Below are 25,345 nucleotides of genomic sequence, written 5' to 3'. Positions count from 1 at the left end.
CGCAGCAGAGGAGGTGAGCGGATGAGATGGTTGTGAGGATTTCCAAGTCGAGTTCGCTTCGCCTCAGCAAACGCGCCTTCTGGCCATATCCCATGCTCAGGACGACTTGGCGCTATGGAAGTCCGGATATCACGTTAAGGAGGAAGATGGAGTCACAAGAGAGACACATTTTCGAGAAGGGGCAGCGCGAGAACAAGGTTCGTTACTGGAAAGCTTGTCGAACAGCAGAGCAGAGCCTCGTTCTGCGAGGCGCAGGCAATCCTTCTCACGACAACATGCTTTGGAGCGCGTCTGAGACCAGAGCGGCGGCTCTAGCTAGAAGCCATGCACGCCCCGATGGTAAGGGAGTATATCACTCCGCCGTAGAATGCGCTATGTCGCTCCCAAAGTCCACACAATAGCATCGCGCGACCGTTCGTAACACATTGACCTCTCCAGCCATGGCAGATACAGATACAGCAGTCGAGCCACCACCAAGCTACTCCTCCCTACCTCCCTCACAACCATCCCAACCTCTACCTTCTTCAACCCCAAGCCTACCAGAACGAACCGGAACCCACGAATACCACCTCCAACGCGTCGCCCCCCACAGCCTCGGCCTACAAATCCTCCACAACTCCACCGTCCTCTACTACCTAGCCTCCTACCAAGCCCAAAACACCCCCGACCTAATCCTCTACGCCGGCTACGACTCCAAAGGCCCTCAACTCGCCCTCGCAAAGTTCGAAAACTCCACCAAAAACTTCAAAACCTACATCGGAGGCCAAAAGTCCCCTGCAGGCGACGACTGGGACACGGTGCGCTGTGCAGAAGAGGACGGATTTTCCTTCTTCTTCTCCTTCTTCAAAAATCCCATGTTTCGCTTCGAGGTTCCAAAAATAAAACAGAAATTCTATTGGCAGAAAACTCGCGAATCTACACTCGGGGCTTCGAGATTTTCGCCTCGGGATTATAAATTGGTTGAGGAAGGGAATGACGGGGTTGTGGCGGTGTATTTGGAGAGGAAGTTTGGGGAGGGGGTGGTGAAGTGGAGGGTGAAGGTGAGTGAGGTGGCGGAGATGCAGGCTTTGATGGTTTTGCTGGGGTTGTTGGAGAAGTCGAGACGGTATATGAAGTCGGTGAAGAGGGCTTTTCCGAATACGAATGGTTGGTGAACTTTGTAGAGCTGGTTGATGTTCACAGCCATGGATTAATCGCGGTCCATAATCCATTCTCGCTTTTGACTACTTCTGTCGCTTCCTCGTGATCTTAGGCGTAGATAACTTAATGCTATTCAGCACAACAACTACACGAGAAATAGAAGTCAGCATCATCTCATCTCCCCAAAAAATCCTTTCGCAACACTTACTCGCAAACAAACACAACGTAACCGTCGGCAAAACCCAAGCCCCCCTCACAAAACTCTCCATCGCCCCAGGAGTCTCCAACGTACACGACACCAACGCAAGTCCCAGTCCCACAACCCCCATAAACACCAACCTCACCCAAAACAGCCTCGTCTTCGACCCCCGATTCAAAGCCGCAAGCACCGCACCAAAAACCACAAACGCGCCCACACTCGTAAAAAAATACCCAAACGTCACCCGAAACCACGACGAAAGATTTCCCTAGATTCTCGTACGCTTGGTCCATCCAATATCCTTCATCGAATTTCGTGAAATCGAGGGAATCGCCGAGATATGTGACGGTTTGATTGATTTCGTCGGTGGTTTCGGGGGGATAGAAACCGGCGATTTTGAAGGTGGTTTGGTAGAGAACTCCCGTGAGCCACCAGAAGGCGTTGCCTGCGGTTTCCGGGGCGTTTGTGCCGTTGAGGATGGCGGGGACGGCGGCGATTTGGCTTTGGCCGGAGTAGGCTAGGGTTTGGAGGATGCTGAGGGTACCTGAGGAGCGTTCGAGGGCGATGTCAAAGAGGGTGTTGGCGGTTGTGTTCAGGTCGATGGCGGCGTTCTTCCAGTCTGTGGCGGTGGGATTGCCTCCGGCTGTGTGGTTGAGGATGGGGACCCAGTGCTCGACTTGGTGGACTAGGACGTTGCCGCGACGGATGGCGGCGTTCCATGTTATGCATTGTGCGGCACCTTCTACGGCGAGGACTAGAGCGACGTGGAGGGGGAAGTGCAGGACTGAGCAGAGTTGTTGGCGGATGATTCCGAATTCTTCTTCTTGGATCCAGTCGAAGTAGAGCATGTAGAGGAAATGGAGGTTGATGACTGCGCAGAAGATCTCGCCTGCTACGGAGCCTGTGAAGGAGAATGTGCCTTCGGAGAAGGTGACGTATTGACAGGATTTGGCGATGCCGATTGCGCCTTCGCCGAGGATGATGAGAGTGAGCAGGGACATGCGTTCGTGGAGGTGAGTGCCTTGAAAGCTCAGACTTCGCCAGGTGTTGCCACAATACACACCAATAGCCACTGATCATCAATATTCTCCACCTGCAAAATCTCAGCAGCGATCGGGAAAGCCAGATGGCCTCTCTTCGCTTCAGAGAAATAGCTCTGTATCGCAGTCTGCGTGCTCCCAATATTGAAAGTTTCAGGGTCAGGATCATTCTTCGCAATCGCTCTTAGATCATCAATCATACGCCAACCTCCGTAAGGCCAAGATACGGTGACTCGGGCTTGGTGGTGTTCGTCCTCTAATCTGGTGCTTGTGGGCGGTCCTTCGAGTAGAGACATTCGATGACCATGGAAGCATCTCCGCCATCGTTTGAAGCCCCGAGGCATTTCAAAATCTTTGTACATGCGGTGAAAGCATTTCACACACATGTCAAAGTGTCCGTCTGAGCACTCATAGCAGTGAAGACGAGACTCTCCTGGCAGAATCTCGTTTTGGCAGGTGTCGCAGTAGTGCCAGGTCGGCAGAAGGATGTACCTGTCGCTCGCGAGATGAGGTGACTGCTTTGCGTATGGAGCTTCCTTGGGCTTCTCGCAATATTTCTCCTGCTGAATGGGGAATAGCTCATGACTGCAGTGTCTTCCCTTCTGTACACATCTGTCGCAGAAGCCCCAGCCTCCGCCGAAGCAAGTCTTGCAATTCCAGTAGCTCTCGCCGCAGAAATCCAGGCAAGACTCGCAGAACGCTCCATCTTGCAGTTGCCAGCCCTCGGACCCTGCTACACAGTCGTCTTCAGTGGTCTGTATATACTTGCGCGCAGAGAGAGTGTGTGGAGACCCGACTTTGGGTGGTCTCGGTTTGGAGGTTGATTCCATCTGGACAGCCTTGAGCTGATATTGTTCCTCACGCTCCTGCAGTTCGCGTTTTCTTGCATTACGGAAGTCCCTCCAGTTATGACAACCGCGTCCATTCCGATAACATTGAATACAGATGTTGTAGGTACCATCCTCACACTTGGCACAGTGATAATGGAGGGTTGTCGCTATGTCTTTCGCGGAGCATTTGTCACCGTTGATAATTGGTGGTGGACGACGCTTGCGATCACCGTGGATGTATGTGTAGTCTATAGCAATGTGAATGTTTACGTAGGTCGATGTATTCTTCAGTACTCACTGTCTCCGAAGTGTCCTTTGGAGGAGCCATCTAATGAGTTCCCGACATATGTACTGCCGCCGCCACTTTTTGGGCCGCCACTCATGTTTTTCGTTTAGACGACACAGAAACAGCATCACGTCGTGTGAAATCCCGCGAACGAAGGACATGTATACTATGTGCCGGCTTATTCTTGTCAGTTGGTGCGGGGAGAGCCCTACACCTCCGAGAGAGGCTTAGCGAGCAAACACACAGCTATTTTCTACCAAAATCTACTCTCTAGTCCTCTTTATAAAGCCTAGAATTCTCTAGTAGATCGTGTCGTCGATAATCTAGTAGTATAGACCCTTCCAAGGTGTTGTTAGCAGTTATAGTTAAGAAAGCTCGTATTAACGACGACTAGCAAGGCTAACTAATTAACCTCTTTAATAAAGGCTTTACTACTAAGCAAATACATAGCTTTGCTAAGCTACTATTGTCTGTCCGCTCTATATATCGATATTAATAGAAATGGCGGCTATTTAGCACCCTATATACTAACAATATAGATACGTAATACCGTAGACGGAAGGAAGCCCTCCTTACTATTAAGGTAGACTTCCTACTATCGTTTCTCGACGACCGGCCGGACGCCTACTTTATAGAGATGATCTAAGCTCTTTAAGACGAGTTTGTAAGGCTACGCCCTACAAATAATAGCGGAAGTAGTAAGATTAAGCTTCGACCTACTCTAATTAGTAGGGTATTAAAAAGGAATAAATATACGCGGAAGGACGTTAAGCGGTAAGCGAAGGAGCGTAACCTACTGCTAAGGGCTCTATAGACGATTAGGTACGTAAAATAGCCGGTAGATCGATTAGTATTTATCGATAAGACTACTAGCAATTAGAAGATAGGTTAGCGGAAGTATAGATAGTCTCTAAGAGGTATAACCTATATCGATGTATAGTATACTAAGAGGGAGGTGCGTTAGTTAGTGCTGCTAGCTTTTACGATTTATAGATACTTGCCGTATACCTATATATACTAAGGATCGATTAATAGTGACCGCTTCTATACCTGGATTACTAAGCAGGTGTTGCCGTGCCTCGAAGATAGTCCGCCGATAATATTTGTTATAGATAATGCTAGTATCTATTATAGATTGAGGATTAAACAGGTAATACTTAACGCTAGACACCGACTCGAGTACTTACCGCCGTATTCGCCGGATTTGAATCCTATCGAAGGTAGCTTTAACCTGCTAAAGAAGACGATTAAAAGGCATAGAAACTAGCAGCCGAAGTTCTTTAGCTTCTAGGACTACTTACTATATTGTCTCTACCGATATAGAGGCCGCCGTACGCGTACGCTCTTCGCTTTTGCTAGTTATAACGTCGAAGGGGTAGATTTGCCGTACGATGCTTCCTAATTCGAGTCGACGGCTAGTAACGCTTAAAATATAATAGCGCTCGACCTAGAAGAATCCTAATAGATATAGTAGGTTTAGAACAACGAGCCGTCGGTGCTTAACGACGTAGAAGCGCTGTGTTTATTATATAAGGAAGATAACGAGGAAGAAGTAGAAGAAGAGGTAGATTTTAACGATTTCGAGTAATATAATTAGGTAGACTAGCGCGCGGCAAGCGCCGAAGCGCAGAGGTATAAAGAATGTATACGAACGCTAGCCTTGCCTATTACTTATATTATACTATAACTAACGTATTATATTAATTAATTACATATAGGCTAAATAAGTGCTATTACCGTAGAAATCTCCCGCTTATTACAAGTTTGTATATATTGTAGTTATGCAAAGAAAGGTATAGGAAGGAAGCTAAGATTCTTAAAAGTTCTCTCCTTCTTTAGTAGCGGCTGCTTCCGCCGCTATAACTTTATCCTGTTTCTTCCTTATAAACTCGATAATAGCTTTCTTTAGTCTTAACCGCATACTATCTACTTAGTTAAGTGCCGCCGGCTAGTCGTCCTTTGTTAGGTTATAGATAGTCTCTAGCGTCTATCCTATACCGACGAAATAGGCGATATAAGGCCGTAAATAGTTATAATCCTAGAAATCGCGGTAAAGGGCAACCTAGTCGAAGAATTCTACCGTTAGCTTCTCGTACTAAACGATATTACGTAGCAGTCTAGTATTACGCAAACTAGTCTTAACTAGAGCTCGAATAGGTGTCCGACTTAGTATACTAGCAATAAGGCTACTGCCGCGCAGTTTACTGTCTAGAATGCGACTAAAGTCCTTACTAAAGTTGTTATAGATAATCGGCTGAATTCTACTACTTCTAACGGCTAGTTTACGAGGCGAGTCGTCCTCGTTACTACTACGGCGGTAACCTCTTATCTTCCGGATAGCACTCTTCTATAAATCATTCTCGACCTTCCTCTTTATTAGCTTAATTTCTAACCTTACCGGCAACCTATCCTCGAGAGCGCCGGTTTGCTTATTAACCTTCTATTTACTAGAAGCGATCGCTTTATAACCCTCAATTATAGCCGCCTCGAAGAATAGAAAGTAGTTCTTACTATAGTCCTTTAGCTTCCGGTTACGCTAGCACGTATACTTACTAGCCTTCTAGAAGTTCTTATAGTCCTTTATCGTATATAGGAAGTCGCGGATAATCTAATAGTCGTAGCGCTTCTAAGTCTCGAGTTTAGCTATTACAACGCCGGCGTTAGTAAGCTAAACAGAGGTTAGATTAGAAGCCGGCTTCTTACTAACTAGTATAGCCGCTACTGCCTTAGGTTTAATATAGAAGTCTATATCTACGAAGACATTCTTCCGCTTAGCAAGCACGAGTGCTTCCGCCTTATCTAGCGCTATTTAATATACCTTATCGCTTTCAATCTTATTACCTGCTTAATACTAGTCGCCGTTAAAGGCTAACTTCTACGTATCCGTACTAGCTCGAAGAACTACCCTCTACGGCCGCTAATAACCTTGCAACTAAGCCGCCTTCGCCGCCTACGAATAGCTATTCTAACCCTCCTCTTTACGAGCTATAATAAACGTTATAGGCTTACTTACTAACTGTCGAGCGGCGCCCTTCTTTACTATATTAAATAACGTCCATTGTCCGCTATAATAGAAGACCTTATATTTAAAAGAGCTTAGAGTAGTAACTAGTACGTTACTAGCAGCGAGGGCAGCCGCGTTGCTAGTAGTAGTAGCGGCCTCCTACTTAGCATTAAAAAAGGAGGTAATAGAAGTAGCAATAGAGGAAGATATACCTAAATTAGGCAGTAAAGCCTCCGCCGGTACTACTACGGTCTCCTTACTTAGTAGTACCGAGGGACTGTCGATTAGATTAGGCTCTTCTACGGCAGTCGCTTTACCCTTCTTACCGCCGCTAGACCGACTCGCGGAGCTACTCTTTTAACTCGTTATACTCGTACTACTACCTCTTATTAGCGGCGGACTTATTAGCTTATCGAGAAGCTCTATTACCTTCTTCTTTAAGGCTATCTATTAGTCTAATCGCACTAGAGCCTTACTAGTAGTCGTACGAGTCGGTCTTAGTGCTATTGTTGCTATATAGCTCTTAGAAACGGTTAGAATACGCGTACGAGGCTTGAAATACGATTATTCTCTATTTAACGATTATAAGTAGGAAGAAACACCTAATTCTATATACAAATCCACCCCTAGACTCCTAAGCTAACCAAATTAGGAGAGGAGAGGCTCTGCGGGCCGTACTGACAAGAATAAGCCGGCACATAGTACTGTGCACGACCTCAGCCTCCACCATCGGCTGCTGTGCAACCCGGGTAAGCCCGAGCTGCAACATTGTCTTGGCAGCATTATGCAGGCAATATCAAAACTTGGGCTGGACCTTCTGTCTCTTAGAACTATTGCACTCGCGGTAGCATACGCTCGAACCATTGAGCTATCGAAGGGACCTGAGAACACCTTGAAGGCAGTAGGCCCGCTCGTCCTAGTACTTCCGTCCATGACTTGATCTCGTGAATCCTCTGCCCGAAGAGTATCTCAGCGGCCTGGTCCTTCTCAGATAATGGCGAGCCATCCAGTGCGACTCCATTGATGGCACCATATCGGACAGAAATGTCCAGAGACTGCTCGCGAGCAAGAGCAGCATCAGCACTGATTGTGAATTGTGGCGTTTGAAGGTACATCCAATCCAGTGACTGCGAACTTGTCAGTGACCGTTATTAAGCGCTTATCCATATGCATTTGACGCACCTTCAGCTCATCGTAGCCCTGCTTGACATTTCCGTCCTCAAGCCACTCATCTCCAACTGCGAATGCCTCCTCGCCGGGAGATAGCCCGTACTCCTCGGCAAAGCGCGCTTGCACAGCACCAACGAAATCTTCATTGCTCAACAGAATATTGCCAACAGGGGAGCTGACACTTTCAACACCACGCGCAGTCATGAAGGGTTTTGCGGGCGAGTGCAAGTAATCCGGGATGACGTTGAGGTTGGGACTGTTTAGCAAGCATGTGCCGTGGTGCAGCGCTCGCTTCCCGGTCAGTTTGTATGCAGAACCAGACACCTTCAATGGTCGAGGGGTGTCGAAATCTGTTGCTTCATACGGAGTGCTGTGCGTATCGTTAGGGTCTGTATCAGGGCCACGCTGACCCTGGTCCATCACAATATCATGTCGTGCATTGACTCTGGCTCTATCAATGCCGCGGCTACGGAGTGCTCTCACGACCATTTCTGCGTGCTTGTCACGCGTGAAAGATGACGAAGGACAGATGACTGTCCAGTTGACATTCCCTTCGTCGTGAAAGACGGTGCCGCCTCCACTGCGCCTGCGCACCAAGTCGACAGCCCCAATTCCAGGTGGCTCGGTTGGCAGGGCTTGCCGACCAGCGTGGAGGAGGGCCAGATTGACCTCGAGCCATGGGTTCTGGTTTCGTCCGATGATGACGCTGGGCCTGTTGACGTAGAGAAAGAGCACTGCCGAGTCAGGCGGAGACTTCTGAAGCAGGTGGTGCTCTATGGAAAGGTTCAAGTACGGGTCACGCGAGGTGGAGATGTAGGTCTGCAGAGGCTGGCCCAGTCGGTGCAGGGCAGATTGTGAGAGACATGTCGTCGTCGCCAGTGGTTGCCTCTGTATGCTGATGGCTCGTGGGCTCCTGCATGCACGCTGCCGTAGAATCATTTAAGCTTGAGCCTCAGCCATGCTATGAGGATTAGAGTTGAGGCTCGAGGCTCGACTGGATGATTTGGCAAGTGCAAGTGCGCAGAGTTTCAGGAGGTGCGAGGGTGCGTGTTTCCGCGGGCCGCCTTCCGCTTTGGCCTTGGCCTTGGCGTGGTTGTGGCGCGCCGTGCGAGGGAGCAAATCAGGTAGAGCAGAGGGCGAGCAGCGACAACGATGGAGGAAGCAGGGATGCGACAGGTGCAGCAGCAGCGACGTAGACGCTATATAGCGCACATGTCGCACGGGCAGAAGGATGTAGACAAGGATGCTCGCCGCGTCGGAGGAGTGGGAGTGTCTGGGCGGAAGCGGGAGTGGGACAATGATTATGCTTTCTGCGCTGGAGCCGATGGAGCCATGCAGGAACCCGCCGCCGTCGCCGCCGAAGCCTTCTTCGCTGCCACTCCATAGTAATCTGCAGAGTGCTCAGGGCCCCCTCGGCCACGCTGCTACTCACACCACCCTGCTCCATGTGCAACTTCGCCTTCGCCATCGCCATCGCCATGTCCCACGCCTCCCGCTCCCTCCCCAGCTGCTGATCTGCAATTCCGCCCCGCTGCCACGTCTCCGAGAACATGCGCATGCCACGACGATGGGAGACCCCGCGCCGTCGACCAGCAGCACCGCTCCGCCGAAAGCGCCCATGACAAATGCCGAATTGGTCGCCTTTGTGACCAAGGAGCTGGAGCAGGATGACGAGCGCCAGGCCAAAGTGCAGGCGGCCGCTGCCGCTTGTGACATCCCGAATGCCACCCAGACTGGCAGCACGCTCGATCTCAGTCACAAGAACATCAGCGTGCTGCCCGCCGAGGTCGTGCTATTGATCAAGGATCGCGTCGAGAGGTTTGTGGCCTGGTACAAATGTGGGAGGTGCGAATGTGTGCTGATGTAGGACAGGCTCGCCCTCTCACACAACCCGCGCATATCATTACCACCAGCAATATCGCAGTGCGATCGCTTGCGCTATCTCAATTTGCGATGGAACAAGCTGAGACACTTTCCCGAAGCGGTATGACGAAATTCAGCCTGACGAGGCTCACGAGAAGCAAGGGCTGGGCTGATGTGTGATTAGGTGCTCTCGCTGTCGAAACTGGAGATCCTGGACATCAGCAAGAACCAGATCGATGTCATACCCGAGGACATCAAGAAAATGGCCAACCTCAAATTCCTGGCCGTCGCGAGAAACCAAATACGCCGATTGCCACTGGCCTTGGGTGAGATGAATCTGGTGAAGCTGAAGTTCGACGAGAACCCTATCGAGTTCCCTCCGCCGGAGGTTCTCAAGCCATCTACTGATCGATCATTGATTGAGTCGGAGAAGGACAAAGACATGTGCCAGCAGGTCAAACGATTCATGAAGGCTACTGCGCTTAGGGAGCGATTGAGAGCAAGTTCGGATGAAGACATGAGGTATGGCATGTTCTTGCTGGTGCTATGTCGTACGGCCTGCTGACCGCGATCCTAGAGATAGTACTGTCGAAACACCCCGCCCGCCAAAGCCTGGTCGCATGGGTGGTCGCTTTCCCGTGAGGCCCAGCATCAGTGGTATCGAGAACATTGAGAGTCTGAAATCCGACTCTCCGCCTGAACCACCTCCCATACCTCAGAGATCTCACGCTCGAGGCTTGTCATCAAATAGCCAAACATTCATCAAGCGACCTGGAATTGCGCCTTTACTCACTGGAGCTCAGGATCCACACAGAACTCGCAGTGAGACAGTCGGCAGTTCTGCTAATATACGAAACAGGAGGCAAGGCTATGTGCCGCGAAAGAATGCGAAAATGAACTCTTTGAGCGAGATGCAATCGCAGCTGTCGGCGAGATCTAGCGCAGCACCCACTCTCACGCCGCCACACTCCCGCGCACCAAGCGTGACCTCAAATTACAACGGCTACCTGAGTGCTGGGGGTGAGAGTTCATCTGGTGCAATCAGTCCCATTGACGGTCCTGTTAGCCGGGCAATGCTGTCGCGAAAGCTCTCCAGCTTGCCCGAAAGTCGAAACTCGCGGCTGCCAACAATCAACGCCATTAAGGCTGTGAGGCGTGTACTATTCATGCTATTCTATCTACATCGACCTATCGCCGACATTGCTCAGCAGCTTGGTAGCGGAACGCCTCGGAGGTCGACGCTGGAACGCCAAGTGTTCAGCGCAAATGCTCAAATCGACGAGCTTGATCGTCTCCTCAACAATGCCAACAACATTATGGAAGACAACATGGAAGTGGACTCAGCAATGCTGGTGGCCATCGTTCGAGCAGCCATCACCGCACTTCGCATGCATGTCTTTGTTGTGAAGGAGCTGAATCGAAATCGACAGCAGATAGTGAAGCGGGTCGACGCTTTCCATGTCCGATGTGTTATCAATTCAGCGTATACAACAATGCTGGAAGCACAGAATGTCTGCCATATGCTGGGCTTCGAGACCAAGCCAGCAGATCGGCGCAACACACTCCGCATCTCACAGGGCCCTTGGAGCAGTCGGACAGTCACACCTACCCAGCCCAAACCATCTGGCAGCCGCAGACGAGGCGCCACCATCCTACCTTCCACAAGCAGTGTGACAAATTACCGGGGCATGGTACCACCAGTGCCACTGCACTCGAATGGCAGTAGAAGCAACACCATGACCTCGGTCAGCACTGCTGCTACACCTCGCTGGAATCAGTCATTCCCGGACCTCGCAACCCAAATGTCGAGAAGTAATACCATGCGCAGCGTGCTTACCGAGACAGATGGCGAGGACAACAGCGATAGACTGTACTTCAAGCTGAAAGCGTGCTGCGACCTGGCATACTCGACGCTCCCTCTTGTTCGCGATGATCTTCTCAATCGCAAGACGAAGGAAGACCGGAGCGGGCACTTGAGCATCAGCAGAATGTACGCGAATGCTGTCAACAAATGTGACTTCGCCATCGCCACGAACAACAAGCTGCTTGCAAGGCTGAAAGTAATGAAACTTGGCGATCCTGCCAGGTATGCTGGCGAGTTCAAGAACATGGCCGAAACCTTCACCAAAGACTGGGCGCACTTCGCCGAAGAGGTTATGGCACTTGCTCGAGAAGGCCTTGACATTGGTAACATCAAGCACCAACTCAAGCCGCTTCAGGGCGCGGTCAGAGACGTCACACGAACCGCACAGCAAAGCTCGCCGCCATCGACGAAGCCGCCTCCATCAGCATCCCTCGTTGGCGGCTTTCCTCCACCGCTGAACACCGCCCTTGCCCAGCAGAGCATGGTACCTGGTCCGCCTACAGGAATTCCCGTGCCAGCGACACCTATTGGGGCAGCATTAGGTCCGGCAGTTCAAGCGATTGTCCCACCAACACCTACGACTTCATTCAACAGTGCAGAATACAGCTTCCCACCGCCACCTCCTCTACCGACGGGCGGATCGAATGCAAGCACAGCGAGCTTGACAAGTCTCAGCAGTCGAACGCGGGCAGGCGAGACGAACCCGACATCTTATCCCAGGAGATAATCAACTCTCACATTCTGAAAGCGCGCCAGGAGCGCCGCATCGACTACTAGTAGTACTCACATATTGTACCCTTTTTCGCAATGCCATAGCTACGAGATAATACTGACACGGCCGAGATAAGCATGAAGCAATGTACTTGTAATGATTGAGTATCAAAAAGAACAACGCATGTAAAAGTTAATGTGGAGCTTTGTGTTGGAAGAAACTAAAGCCGGCAGACAGAAGGGCGCAATGTGTTCACACCAAAAACAATATGATCATGGATGGAGATATGAGAAAGCAGGCGAGCACGTTAGGGTTCGTCTTTGGTGTCTTGTTTTCACGTTGTAGCCATAGCCACAACGATGGGAGTAGCAGTATCAACGACAATGATTCCAGCATGATATGTGCCTTCTTTTGACCGCCATGATCTCTTCCTCCCTGCGTGAATACCATCTTCCAAGTATCGCATTTCTCCTTATCATGAGCTGTTCTTTTCGTCGTAGGTATCTTCGCAGAACATGCATCGCCGCAGTCCACAATTCCTCCCACTCCCACCCGCTCAAGTGACGATACGCTGCGAATGCGCTTAGTCGAAAAGTCCGAATCCCATATCCTCGTCGGACTCCTCCTTCTCTGTTGAAAAAAAAAACGTCAGTTTTCAAACTCCATCCCGTTTCTGGGGGGTTTTGCGTAAACACATACCTTCCTCCTTCTCCTCCTTCGCAGCCTCAGCAGCCGGCGCCGCATCCCCACCAGCCGCCGCACCAGCACCTCCGGCAGCTGCAGGCGCAGCACCACCTCCGGAACCCACGTTCGTCAACAAATCCTTGACATCTTTGCCCTCGAGGGCTTTGGCGAAGAGGGATGTCCAGATTGGTTCGACATCGGGGACTTTTGCGGCGGAGATGAGGGTTTGGAGTTTGTCGGCCTGGAGGGGAGAGAGTGTTAGTGACTTGCGCGAGGTGTATGGATGGGAATACTATCGCTGCGCTCTAGTGTGAGGCGGAACGTACGGTGATCTCGAGACCCTCATCGGCGAGGATGAGGGCTGCGTAAGAGGAGGCGAGTTCTGCGGTTGACATTTTTTGGGTGTTGTTGGTGATGTTGTTTGGTACTGGAATGCTCAGACGAACGAGGTCGGCAGAGTCTTCTTTCCGAGCGAGGATGGTAGTGGTAGAGAATTCGAGGTGTGGTGACTTTCGGTGATCTCGAAATGGGGACCGCCGCACGCCCACACAGGAAATAATTGCTTGGCAAAGACGGGAAGTTTCGGAAGTAGCCGAGGTTGGGGCCTGAGGTTGGAATCGTTTCTGGTGAGATGCTGCGCACGAAATGGATGTGGCGAGTGCTGGTCAGAACTTGTCACTGCAAACAAATAGTAGTAGTGAGAGTGAGAGCCAAAGGAGATTGAAAGTGAGGCAGAAATGACACAATCCATACTGTTCGCCTGGCAAATTTTCATACACTTGATTCTTCCCTCGCGAGTACTTATCCACAATCACACATCTCAAGTCATGCTCATGCCCAAAAAGTGGTCAGACTACCACCAGCCGTTAAGTTTCAACTCTGTCGTGCCTGTATGTGAAACGCCGCAGGACGCCATGCATCGGAAAATCCAAGCGTCAAACACTTCCCCCTTCTCCTACTCGCCTCTTGTCCTCGTTCTGGTCAGGCCCATACTAGTAATGGCTTGGTTTGCACCAGGATTTGAGTCCAGATCAATGTCTTCCTCGATTCCGTCGACTTTGAAGTTGACACTCTTATCATCTCTAGTCGTCCTGTTCCCGACACCATTGACCTCTTCTGGGTCGGGCAGCGGTTCGTGTTGCTTCTGGGCTCGCTCGTCGGATTCATTCCGCAGCTCGTATGCCAGATCGAAGCACTCTGCCAACAAAGCCGAGACTGAGCCCTGTCCTTCAGGGATGTCGTTACCAATCATGAATTTGCCGTCTTTTTTCATGTTGTCGATGGATGTCAGCTTCATCGAATATGGATACAGCTCGCGCGGACTATCAACGCCGCCGTTCTTCTTGACTTCCACCAGACATCTCTTGAGTGTAAGAAGCTGGTTGTAGATAGGGAGGAGTGCTTCCGAGACGGGTTCGGAGGAGATGATGTATTGGTAGATGTAAGCGTAGGACTTGCGCAGGAGGTAGAGGAGAGTTCGCTGAGCGTAGAGATCAGCTGGCTTTCCTTCCGCATCGACAAAGTTGCCGTTCACACGCGAATCGTCAATACGGTCGAGCTGTCGCTGGAAGTCGTAAAGATCGGTCTCGCGTAAGCTCCACGCCATGGTGAGATTCATCTGGTCAAGACTGTTCTTGATCTTGAGCAGCTTGTCGAAGTGCTCTTTGAAACGTTCATCGATCTTGCCTTGCTTCTGCTGGATGATCTCAACCCATAGCAGGCAGCGTGCAAGAAGAGACTGAACAACGAAGTTGGGATCCTGGTGGCAGTTCTCGCATTTGTTCATGAGCTCAAGTCGCTCGGCGTAGACTTCTTGTGCGGTCTTGCCTTTGTGGTCGTCGTGAGTAAGCTTGAGCTTGGATTCTATCTCAAGAAGCTGCCTCTCGAATTCCTTGACTTCCTTGGTAGGGAACTTTACGGAACGTCAGCATGCGCAAACATGTTGCAAATATTGGTGCCCTTACCCTCGACCTCGTGTTGCACGCGCTTAAGCTTCTCAGAATACTGACCAAAGTCTCATAGGTCTTCATTTGTCCGGCTTCTAAGACGCCCAGAGGCTCTTCAAGCTCACGTAATTTGGCCTTGGCCACTTTGATTCTTGCCTCAAGTAGGGTCAGAAGGTGAGGGCTGTACTCATCTTGCCCTCTCTCGATGGTATGCTCCCATTTGTCCAGATTCTGGCTTATGCTCTCTAGATCTTTGGGAAGATAGAATCCAGCTTCTTTCAGGTGATTCAGCAGCCTGTCTACTGTTGATACGCACGAGTAGATTGCCGGCGCCTCTCGATTGCGACCAATGGTCAGGAAGAAAAGTGATATCAAACGGAAACAGTCATCCAAGACGGTATCGACTCTGTTCTGCTCATCGCGCTTGTTCTCGCGAATGCGGTTCAGCAGCTCAACCTGCTCTACCAGCGCATTATAGTGCTTGACAACATCTGCGCTCTTGACATATGTCGATCGGTCCTGCTTGAGGAGGGATAGGTGGTCGCGGATGATCAGAACTCGGTCCAAGATCGGCTGTTCTTTCGGGTCGAGCGGTATGCGCTGGAATGGTGAGTCGGTCATAGTGGGTGCAAAGATACGTTGTCGGAGGTGTCGGAGAGGAAGCTGAGGTTATCGGAAAATAATGTTTCGTGGCATAGGCAAAAGCGAGGTAGAAATGCTGATTAGTGAGGAGAATGAGGCACTTCGGGGATGCAGCACTAAATATTATTGCCTGCGCAGAGATCCAGCAGATTCCAGAGCAGAGACGCAGGGTACCACAAGCTACGTAGAGTTGCTACCTCGCCGGTAAGCGAACGAATGTCCCCGCCCTCATTCACTCGTGACTCGTGACACTGCTCCGCACTTGCCTCTGCTCTGTCAGCACGATGACGGGCTGGTCGTCGGCGCGGATGTTGCCGAAATGCCGACCTCGCCTGCACATCTTACTTCCATCACATATTCTCATCGCTCGCAAATACGTTCCACAGCCGCAAGTCCACTCACCGAAAAGCCTGGAACATTTCGAACATTGACCGAAGAGATCTTTCTAACAATATCGAATTCGCTGCCCTCTTTTTCTCCACCCCCGTCATGCTTCGACTCTATGAAGTCGTCCTTGCAGAGCCGCACAATATTGCAACAGTTCCAGATGGTGAGCACCGACGTTAAGGTGATGATCGCAGCGAGAGCCAAGCCGACAGAAATGGGCCCACATAAATTGGTATAAAAATCTTGGTGGAAAGCTGGTAAGCATTAAAGTCTCTGAACCCAAACGAGATTTCGATTTTCAGATTTATATCTATATACCCATCATTAATTTGAAATTGAGAATATCACTTACACTCAGACTAATCATCGCCTCTCAACCACAAAGATCGATATCACACAACTTATACTGTCAACTCGCATCCTCAACCAACTTCGCAGTATAATTGGGCAAAATGGCAGACACAAGAGTCGCCAAGTTAGGCCAGAACGACAAACCCAACACGCGCAAGAATTTTACACTCCAGAGTTCCACGGCTCCAGCGACCTGGCAATCCTTTTAGCATGTGAGCAAGCCCTTCCCGGAGTCCGTGCCATCTGCAAAGCCTAAAATCTCTACAATAAGCACCCCGAAGCCTAGACACCGCATGAACACAGATCTGCACGATATCACGGCTATAGCGACCTGGCAATTCTTCTAGCATGTGAGCAACGCCTTCCCGGAGCCCGTACCATCTGCAAAGCACAAAACCTACACAACAAGCATCCCGAAGCCTAGATACTACACGAATACAGATCTCCACGATACTACGGCTTCAGCGACTTAGGAATTTTCTTAGGCTGTGAGCAAGGCATCACAGAGTCTCGAAGCGCCTGCAAAATTTCCGGTTTCCACGACAGACATCCACAAACCGACGACGACGACGACATCATCATCACCAGCAAATTCATCTTAACGAAACCAACCCATCGCATCGAAATCTCAAATTCTCGCAGGAAGGACGAACTCGGAGAAGAAGAAGAAGCGAAGAAGTACTTCATTTCTTAGAACTTCCCATTGAACTTCGATGACAAATTTACGAATATATGATCCCAGAAAATTGGAATTTACATCTTCGCAATCAAAAAAGAAATTTTCATCTTCCCTGGTCACAATAGTCCCGCCGGAACACATCACGAATCCTCGAGATTGAAAAGAATTTCTTCGATTTCATGGGCTTCGAATTCAAAGATTTTTATATTTTGGGAGCCTGCGGTGCTGAGGACTTCGAGATTGGTTCGGGAAGAAGCTCTGGAGATTTTCTGAGAAGTGGAAGGGGCTAGGAGTTGAGATGTCTCTGGAATTTGGATGGAGATTTTCTGGTTTTCGGAATGAGGAAGGGGGTTTTTTTTGAGGTTTGTTTCAGCGGATCTTACGTTCGGATCTGGAAACGAGGCGGCAGATGGAAAGGTTTTGGTATTGAGATGTTCGGTGAGAATTGGCTGTCTACCAGAGCCAGAGAATCTGCTTGTCAAGTGGCTATCTCGTCCCTCTCTGCACCGCATCAAGGGAGAAATTATGATTGTCTGGCTAACGACCAATTTCTTCCTTCCCACCTTATCCATCCCCGCAAGCATTCCACTAAGTCGGTACATCCCATTTTGGATCGGTGCTAAGACATCTTCGCTCTTCAACGCATCGTCCTGCGCGGTTACATCGCGGGCATGGATCTCCAGGTCTGAGTCCGTCGAAAATTGGATCTGGCGACCCGAGAATTACGGGACCGATCGATGTTCGACGCATTCTGGGTCCTTTGAGATGATGTGTTGCCGTGAGAGATGGAGGGAATTTCTGCTTTGCTCGATTCGGACAAGGTTGATTAGGGTCTTGGAATGGTGTTGTTCTGGTTTGAGCCTTGACGAGACCTGCTCGTTGCCGTGGTGTGGTGTTGAAGTAGAATTCGCTGGTGACAGAGGTTGTATGAAGGTCTTCGCGTCCTGCTCGTTGCCGTCGTGTGGTGGTGTCGAATTGGAATGTGCTGGGAAAGGAGTTTATCTGAAGATCTTCGAGTCCTGCTCGATGTTGTGATTGAGAAGAGGATGTTGTGTGATAGAAGGCAGGAAGTTAGAGAGAATTCGTCGGCTTTATAATTGCAATTCTGCTGTGAACTGGTCTGCTCCATTCTTGGTGTCCGTCGTGGCGTATGTTTGTGTTATGGTAAGACTTCCCAATATAGTATCACAGCGTGCGTGTCTCAGCCACAGACTGGCCTTGTCGTAGAACCGCGTCTGAGATGGACTCAAACGAAGTCCTCTTGCGGCCGGGCTATACTTCCAAGGTAGGACGGGGTTCGGCCAGGATTGTCTGGACTGGCAATGGACGAACAGGAAATGCACTCTTCTGTATAGTGGACAGGATTGTGCTACGATCGTATAATCAAAAGCAATGCAACTAGAACGAAGCACAAGAAGTAGACAGAAAAGTCATGCAAGTGTCTGCCTATTCTAAGACTGTCGGCCTTCGCTCTAGCTCTTGGATTTCACAGCCTGTTTCAAGTTTACGCGAATGATCCTGCTTCGGGATCTGTCAAGACAGCAAAAGACGCCCACCCGAGCAGCCTGGTGACGGCGGCCACGGTGACCGGTGTCAACCCTTTGTCGTGTCTTCCTGGAGTGATTGAAGGCTAGAAAACTTCTTGTATACTGCATACCAAGTCCATGCGGCTGCACCTCAGCCGTGTCCGACCCACTTGTTTCGGAGCCGAATTCCGAACCCTTAAAGTGTCTTGCTCTGGCATCTCCAGATCCTAAAAAAGCAATTCAAGTTCGTGGCGCTCGAACGTGGCTGTCGAATTCCACAAGAAGCGGAGAGTGCTCCGTGGACCACGCACAGTCTTTGATGGATCGATTATAGTCGAGTTTCTGGAGCCTGATGGCATCGATGCATCGTAAGACAGTCTGCACCGCCAGTGGGATGCCAATGCTAAACCCAGTGAAGAGTTCTCATCAAGACAACAATCAAAGCTGGTCATCCACTGTTAGAGAAGGGCAAGAAGCATCCCATAGTAGGTCACTTCATCCGAGCGTCTTCAACGGCTGACCGTTCCGGCAAGAGTCCTCCGCTTCATGTGCACTTCGACCAAAGCGAGTCTTTCAAAGTGCTTTCTGGGAAATTTGGTCTCACAACAGGCTACGAGCAGACCGATCTCATCTTGACTCCTGAAAGCGAGGTGCAGCATGTTCCGCCGATGCAGCCTCACTATCCTTGGGTCGTGGCCAATACCAGTGGAGAAGACACGGTGATACTGGTGTGGGCCCATCCGACAAGTGTGCCAAAGGCCATGGATGATGAGTTCTTTGAGACGATATTCATGCATGTCAGTCAGGCGTTCGAGGAAGGGAAAATGCCAAATTTGCTGCAGGTCATGCTAAGCCAGTAAGAAGATGATGTGACTGAGAGATGGCGGTCTGCTCTGCTGACGAATTGATGAACAGGCACGAGACAAACTCATGTGGCGTGATCTTCCCGAGTGCCTGGTGGCTTGGCGACTTGAGATGGTGGATTCCGTGGAAGCTAGAAGGTGCGTTGGCTGCGGTCGCGAGACTGATGGGATACAAGCCGATGTTGGAGAAGGTCGACAAGCAGAAGTAGTCAACATTCTGAGTGGCATTGGCATTGTATTCGTTTTCTCGGAGAACTCAGAACGAGTTCGATCGGTCTCTGACCATGCCACCTCCACCGTACAGAAGCAGCATATTCGCCGCGAAGATTGCGAGCAGGCAGTATGTCATGTTTTCTTCACGAGTCGTCTCGAGTGTTGCTGCCCAGGACATGCGCTTCCCTACGCTCGCCCGTGATGGTAGGTGTCTTCATCACTCTTCCTGTGCCCACGAGGTGCAACATGTTACGCCACCGTACGCTGTGAGTTGGCATCTCTTTCGAGCAGCGATGTAGTTGACGTGAGGGAGGAGAGATTTGCCAGGCGTGATGGAGAAAAGAGAAAATGCCAAGACCTGGCCCGTGCCACTTCCTTATATCCGGAACTTTACTCTAAGCACGCCATAGTCGAGACCCCTGCCACTTCTATTGAAATATGGCCTTCCCTTCTACGAGTGCTATACCATTTCAACTCTTGTGGTGTTTGCAGTGGGGAGTATCATTCTTGGCGATCTTGCATTGGAGACTGAAAAAGTCAGCCCCCAGCTTGCTTGTAGTGTGGGTTGAGTCCTTGATACAGGACGCTTCGCTGGAAAACCTTCGTTTGTTGTCTTCCCACAGGACATACAGCACACATCTTCCGCTCTGGCTCCCTAGGCAAAAGCAGACGCGAAAATTAGTCCGTCATGGAGGCAATTCCATATCCCGACGCCAAACTGCGTCGTATCCTATCGACGGTACGCACGATCGCCATTGTCGGTGCATCCAGCAATTGGAACCGTCCTAGCTACTTCGTTATGAAGTATTTGCAGCGCAAAGGCTACCGTGTGATACCTGTCAACCCCGGGAATGCTGGGAAAGAATTACTCGGTGAGACCGTGTACGCAAACTTGCGAGACGTCCCAGACAAGGTCGATATGGTCAACGTGTTTCGGGCGTCGCACTCGGTCAGTCCCATCGTGGAGGATGCAATCGCCGTGGGGGTCAGCGTGGTCTGGATGCAGCTCGGTGTCCGCAACGACGAAGCCGCCGCAAAAGGCGAGGCAGCAGGCATCGAAGTGATTATGAATCGCTGTCCGAAAATCGAATTCGGTCGTCTGGGTGGCGAATTGTCCTGGGGTGGCGTCAACTCTGGCATCATTCGTAACAAGGCCGCGCAGGCGCCGACCGATCGCCTGAAGCGCCCTCTGCCAGCGGCCAACATTGAATATGGCTTCGAAACACGCGCAATTCACGCTGGCGCTGCACCAGACCCAAGTACTGGAGCTCGTGGCACCCCGATCTACCAGACCACCGCCTATGTCTTTGACGATGTCGATCACGCTGCGTCGCTGTTCAACCTGCACAACTTTGGCTTCATCTACAGTCGACTGACTAATCCAACTGTTTCCGTGCTGGAGGAACGTGTCGCCAGTCTAGAAGGAGGCCGCGCTGCCGTCGCCGCAGCCTCGGGACATGCCGCGCAATTCCTGGTCTTTGCGACAATGCTGGAGCCAGGCGATGAGTTCCTGGCCTCAAGCAAGCTTTACGGCGGCTCGCTCACCCAATTCGGGCTTTCGTTCAAGAAGCTGGGCTGGCACTGCCATTTTGTAGACCCTACCGACCCAGAGAATTTCCGGCGCAGCCTCACGCCCAAATGCAAGGCTATCTTCATCGAGAGCCTGGCCAATCCCGGCGGCATCATTTCTGATATTGCTGCCATCGCTGAAATCGCCCATTCCGCTGGCCTGCCGTTGATCGTCGACAACACGCTCGCCACTCCTTACCTGTGCCGGCCTATCGAATGGGGAGCGGACATCGTCGTCCATTCCACCACCAAATTTCTCGGCGGTCATGGAAATGCAATGGGCGGTATCGTTGTTGAGTCGGGCAAATTCGATTGGACCCAGGGGGATAAATTTCCATCTATGACCGAGCCCGAACCTGCGTATCACGGCCTACGCTTTTACGAAAATTTTGGCGATTTTGCCTTCACCACCAAGGCCCGCGCAGTTGCACTACGCGATTACGGTCCAACACTGGCGCCGATGAATGCCTTTTTGACGATCACAGGCATCGAAACGCTGCACCTGCGCATGGAGCGACACTGCAGCAACGCGCAAGCGGTCGCAGAATACCTCGCTCGTGATCCGCGCGTCGCCTGGGTATCCTACGCCGGCCTCGAAACCAGCCCTTACCGAGCATTGGCGAAGAAATACCTTCCGAAAGGCTCAGGATCCGTGTTCACGTTTGGCGTCAAGGGCGGTTACGAAACAGGCTGTAAAATCGTCGAGAGCGTCAATTTATTCTCCCATCTCGCCAATGTTGGCGACACGCGCAGCTTAATTTTGCATCCTGCATCGACTACACACCGGCAACTCAGCGACGAGCAGCGCGAAGCTGCGGGTGCCGGGCCTGATGTGATTCGCTTGTCGATTGGTTTGGAAACTGCGGACGACTTGATTGCCGATCTGGATAGAGCGTTGGGATAAATTCTCTTGCGCCTTGCAAGTGGCAAAACAGTTAGAATATGCATACTCAATACTATCACGTGTAGTCTAAAGATGCGCTTATACAAATCCTTTATCCTACTAGGCCTCTAATTGGAAGGAAAAGAAAACAAACTTACGTGCAGGCAATCTAATTAGAAGAAATCGTAAAAAAAGAAGGATTAGCCTAAATACCTATAAGATAATTATTAGGTACCTAATTAGAACGGTAGATAGGAAGACGGTAGACAGGCACTAAATTCTAACGGTTCTTCTACTTAGCTCTACCCTAGAGTAACTAATGCCTAATTATTATAGTACTAGTGTTTATGTAGCTCGAAGAGCTACAAGTAAAGGCCGAAGAGCTACAAGTAAAGGCTAAGGCGACGAGCGGGGTAGGGTAAGCTAGATTCTAGAAGATTCTACGGCGGCTGTTGCCGTACCGCGCTAGGTAACAAGGCGGAAATCGTTACAAATCGCACTTTTTAAATCGCGCGCCTTTCTAACAACAACTTTAGGTATTAGAAAACACTATTTAGAAACGCTTATAGTAAGTACTATTAGAAACGCTTATAGTAAGATAGTCTAAAATATCTAAAGTAACTACTTCCGGAATACGCCTATAGCAATTACTATCCGGAATACCTATAGCGAGTACTATTCGAAATATCTATAGTAGATAGTTCTTTCTAAGTAGGAACGCTTATAGTAAGTACTATCTATAAGGCGTATAGTAAGTCTAATCTAAAACGCCTAAAGTAGTTTTAATCTGAAATACTTACAGGAATTCTAATTCAGAATACTTACAATACTAAGTACTATTCAGAACGCGTACAGCAACTCTAATCGGGAGCGCTAATAGTTAGTACTACTATCTATAACGCTTATACTAAGTTTTATTTAGAACACGCCACACAGTAATTCTAATCGGAAACGTATACACCAAGTCCTATCCGGAACGCGTATAGTAAGTACTATCCGGAACGCGTATAGTAAGTACTATCCGGAACGCGTATAGAAAGTCTAATTCGGAACGCTAATAGTAAGTACTATTAAGAACGCTTATAGTAAGTAGTACTATCTAAAATACCTATAGTAAGCACTATCCAGAATACTTATAGCAAGTTATATCCGAAACGGTTATAGTAAATACTACTAAAAACGTTTATAGCGAGTACCCTATATAACGCCTACTACGAGTACCCTATAAAATGCCTATAGCGAGTACTCTATAGAATATCTATAGCGAGTAGTACTATCCGGAACGCGTAGGATAAGCCTTATTTTAAACGCTTAGTATAGTTAGTTCTATATAGACCGGAACGTTTCGAACTGTTTATAGTAAGTACCTTATATAACGCCTACTACGAGTACCTTATAAAACGCCTATAGTAAGCACTCTATAGAATATCTATAGCGAGTAGTACTATCCGGAACGCGTAGGATAAGCCTTATTTTAAACGCTTAGTATAGTTAGTCCTACATAAACCGGAACGCGTATACTAAGTCTAATCTAAAACGCTTATAGAAAATCTTATCCGGAATATATAAAGTAAGTCTAAGTCTAATCTAAAACTAAATACTTATATTAACTACTACGAACTATTTATAGCGAGTACCCTATATAGCGCCTACTACGAGTACCCTATAAAACGCCTATAGCGAGTACTCTATAGAATATCTATAGCGTACTACTATCTAAAATACCTATAGTAAGTACTATTTAGAGTACTTATAGCAAGTTATATCCGAAACACTTATAGTAAATACTACTAAAAACGGTTATAGCGAGTAGTAGTATTCGAAACGCTTATAGCGGTTACTATCCGAGATATCTATAGCGAGTAGTACTATCCGGAACGCTTTAGAACGCGCTATATAGCAATTCTAATCCGAAATGCTTATACTAAGTCCTATCTAAAACGCGTATAGTAAGTACTATCCGGAACGCGTATAGTAAGTCTAATTTAGAACGCTAATAGTAAGTACTATTAAGAACGCTTAGGCTTATAGCAAGTAGTACTATCTAAAATACCTATAGTAAGTACTATTTAGAATACTTATAGCAAGTTGTATCCGAAACGCTTATAGTAGATACTACTAAAAATGCTTATAGCGAGTAGCAATATTTGAAACGCTTATAGCGGTAACTATCCGAGATATCTATAGCAAATAGTACTATCTAGAACGCTTATAGTAAGTCTAATCTAAAACGCTTATAGAAAGTCTTATCTTAAATATATAAAGTAAGTCTAAGTGTAATCCAGAACTAAATACTTATATTAAGTACTATCCGGATTCCGGAAGGCTTATAGCGAGTAGTACTATCCGGAACGCTTATAGTAAATACTATCTAAAGTGCCTATAGTAAATAGTATTCGAACTGTTTATAGCGATTACCCTATAAAACGCCTATAGCGAGTACTCTATAGAATATCTATAGCGTACTGCTGTCTACAACGCCTATACTAAGTTTTATTTAGAACGCGCTATATAGTAATTCTAATCTAAAACGCTTATAGAAACTCTTATCCGGAATATATAAAGTAAGTCTAAGTCTAATCCGAAACTAAATGCTTTTATTAAGTACTATCCGGAAGGCTTATAGCGAGTAGTACTATCCGGAACGCTTATAGTAAATACTATCTAAAACGCCTATAGTTAAATAGTATTCGCACTATTTATAGCAAGTACCTTATATAACGCCTCCTACGAGTACCCTATTAAACGCCTATAGCGAGTACCCTATAGAATATCTATAGCGAGTAGTACTATCCGGAACGCTTATAGTAAATACTATCGAAAACGCCTATATTCGAACTACCTATAGCGAGTAACCTATATAACCTCTACTACGAGTATCTTATAAAACGCCTATAGTAAGCACTCTATAGAATATCTATAGCGAGTAGTACTATCCGGAACGTATAAGACCCTATAAAACGCCTATAGCGTACTACTATTTATAGCCTATACTAATTTTTTAATTTTATTTAGAACGCGCTATATAGTAATTCTAATCCGAAACGCTTGTACTAAGTCTTATCCGAAACGCGTATAGTAAGTCTAATTCGGAACGCTAATAGTAAGTACTATTAAGAACGCTTATAGCAAGTATGTACTAAGTCTTATCCGGAACGCGTATAGTAAGTCTAACTCGGAACGCTAATAGTAAGTACTATTAAGAACGCTTATAGCAAGTAGTACTATCTAAAATACTAATAGTAAGCACTATTTAGAATACTTACAGCAAGTTATATCCGAAACGCTTATAGTAAATACTACTAAAAACGCTTATAGCGAGTAGCAATATTTGAAACGCTTATAGCGGTAACTATCCGAGGTATCTATAGCAAATAGTACTATCCGGAACGCTTATAGTAAACACTATCTAAAACGCCTATATTCGAACTACTTATAGCGAGTACCCTCTATAACGCCTACTACAAGTACCTTATAAAACGCCTATAGCGAGT

At 48.6% G+C, this 25,345-nt stretch overlaps 7 protein-coding genes across 7 annotated transcripts; 3 read left to right on the top strand and 4 right to left on the bottom strand.

Moving 5' to 3' along the window:
* Window positions 1-440: 440 nt before the first annotated feature.
* On the top strand, window positions 441-1,154 carry MYCFIDRAFT_195143 (uncharacterized protein; the record flags this gene model as incomplete). Its single annotated transcript, XM_007926389.1, has 2 exons — window positions 441-797; window positions 903-1,154. 2 exons carry the CDS (start codon window positions 441-443, stop codon window positions 1,152-1,154), a joined length of 609 nt encoding a protein of 202 aa, XP_007924580.1.
* A 115-nt stretch (window positions 1,155-1,269) lies between these two features.
* On the bottom strand, window positions 1,270-3,592 carry MYCFIDRAFT_195142 (uncharacterized protein; the record flags this gene model as incomplete). The annotated part of the gene is made up of 4 exons (XM_007926388.1): window positions 1,270-1,285; window positions 1,622-2,411; window positions 2,762-3,457; window positions 3,508-3,592. 4 exons carry the CDS (start codon window positions 3,590-3,592, stop codon window positions 1,270-1,272), a joined length of 1,587 nt encoding a protein of 528 aa, XP_007924579.1.
* A 3,728-nt stretch (window positions 3,593-7,320) lies between these two features.
* On the bottom strand, window positions 7,321-8,775 carry MYCFIDRAFT_210740 (uncharacterized protein). The gene is made up of 2 exons (XM_007926387.1): window positions 7,682-8,775; window positions 7,321-7,626 (listed from the first exon to the last, which is right to left on the bottom strand). The coding sequence occupies exons 1-2, from the start codon at window positions 8,606-8,608 to the stop codon at window positions 7,330-7,332; spliced, it is 1,224 nt and encodes a 407-aa protein (XP_007924578.1). The 5' UTR covers window positions 8,609-8,775; the 3' UTR covers window positions 7,321-7,329.
* Window positions 8,776-8,912: 137 nt separating this feature from the next.
* Window positions 8,913-12,123, top strand: MYCFIDRAFT_195140 (uncharacterized protein; the record flags this gene model as incomplete). Its single annotated transcript, XM_007926386.1, has 4 exons — window positions 8,913-9,487; window positions 9,542-9,653; window positions 9,717-10,054; window positions 10,110-12,123. 4 exons carry the CDS (start codon window positions 8,913-8,915, stop codon window positions 12,121-12,123), a joined length of 3,039 nt encoding a protein of 1,012 aa, XP_007924577.1.
* Window positions 12,124-12,691: 568 nt separating this feature from the next.
* MYCFIDRAFT_134222 (uncharacterized protein) lies at window positions 12,692-13,187 on the bottom strand (the record flags this gene model as incomplete). Its single annotated transcript, XM_007926385.1, has 3 exons — window positions 12,692-12,738; window positions 12,808-13,033; window positions 13,119-13,187. The coding sequence occupies 3 exons, from the start codon at window positions 13,185-13,187 to the stop codon at window positions 12,692-12,694; spliced, it is 342 nt and encodes a 113-aa protein (XP_007924576.1).
* A 362-nt stretch (window positions 13,188-13,549) lies between these two features.
* On the bottom strand, window positions 13,550-15,546 carry MYCFIDRAFT_210739 (uncharacterized protein). Its single transcript, XM_007926384.1, has 2 exons — window positions 14,757-15,546; window positions 13,550-14,704 (listed from the first exon to the last, which is right to left on the bottom strand). Exons 1-2 carry the CDS (start codon window positions 15,357-15,359, stop codon window positions 13,748-13,750), a joined length of 1,560 nt encoding a protein of 519 aa, XP_007924575.1. The 5' UTR covers window positions 15,360-15,546; the 3' UTR covers window positions 13,550-13,747.
* A 2,491-nt stretch (window positions 15,547-18,037) lies between these two features.
* Window positions 18,038-21,872, top strand: MYCFIDRAFT_195138 (uncharacterized protein; the record flags this gene model as incomplete). The annotated part of the gene is made up of 8 exons (XM_007926383.1): window positions 18,038-18,082; window positions 18,153-18,174; window positions 18,658-18,691; window positions 18,742-19,120; window positions 19,239-19,324; window positions 19,491-19,603; window positions 19,892-19,959; window positions 20,205-21,872. The coding sequence occupies 8 exons, from the start codon at window positions 18,038-18,040 to the stop codon at window positions 21,870-21,872; spliced, it is 2,415 nt and encodes an 804-aa protein (XP_007924574.1).
* Window positions 21,873-25,345: the final 3,473 nt, after the last annotated feature.

This window comes from Pseudocercospora fijiensis (genome assembly GCF_000340215.1).
Source record: "Pseudocercospora fijiensis CIRAD86 unplaced genomic scaffold MYCFIscaffold_3, whole genome shotgun sequence".
NCBI classification, from domain to species: domain Eukaryota; kingdom Fungi; phylum Ascomycota; class Dothideomycetes; order Mycosphaerellales; family Mycosphaerellaceae; genus Pseudocercospora; species Pseudocercospora fijiensis.
Note: the sequence above shows the minus strand (reverse complement) of the source record. Positions and strands in the feature narration are given on the sequence as shown.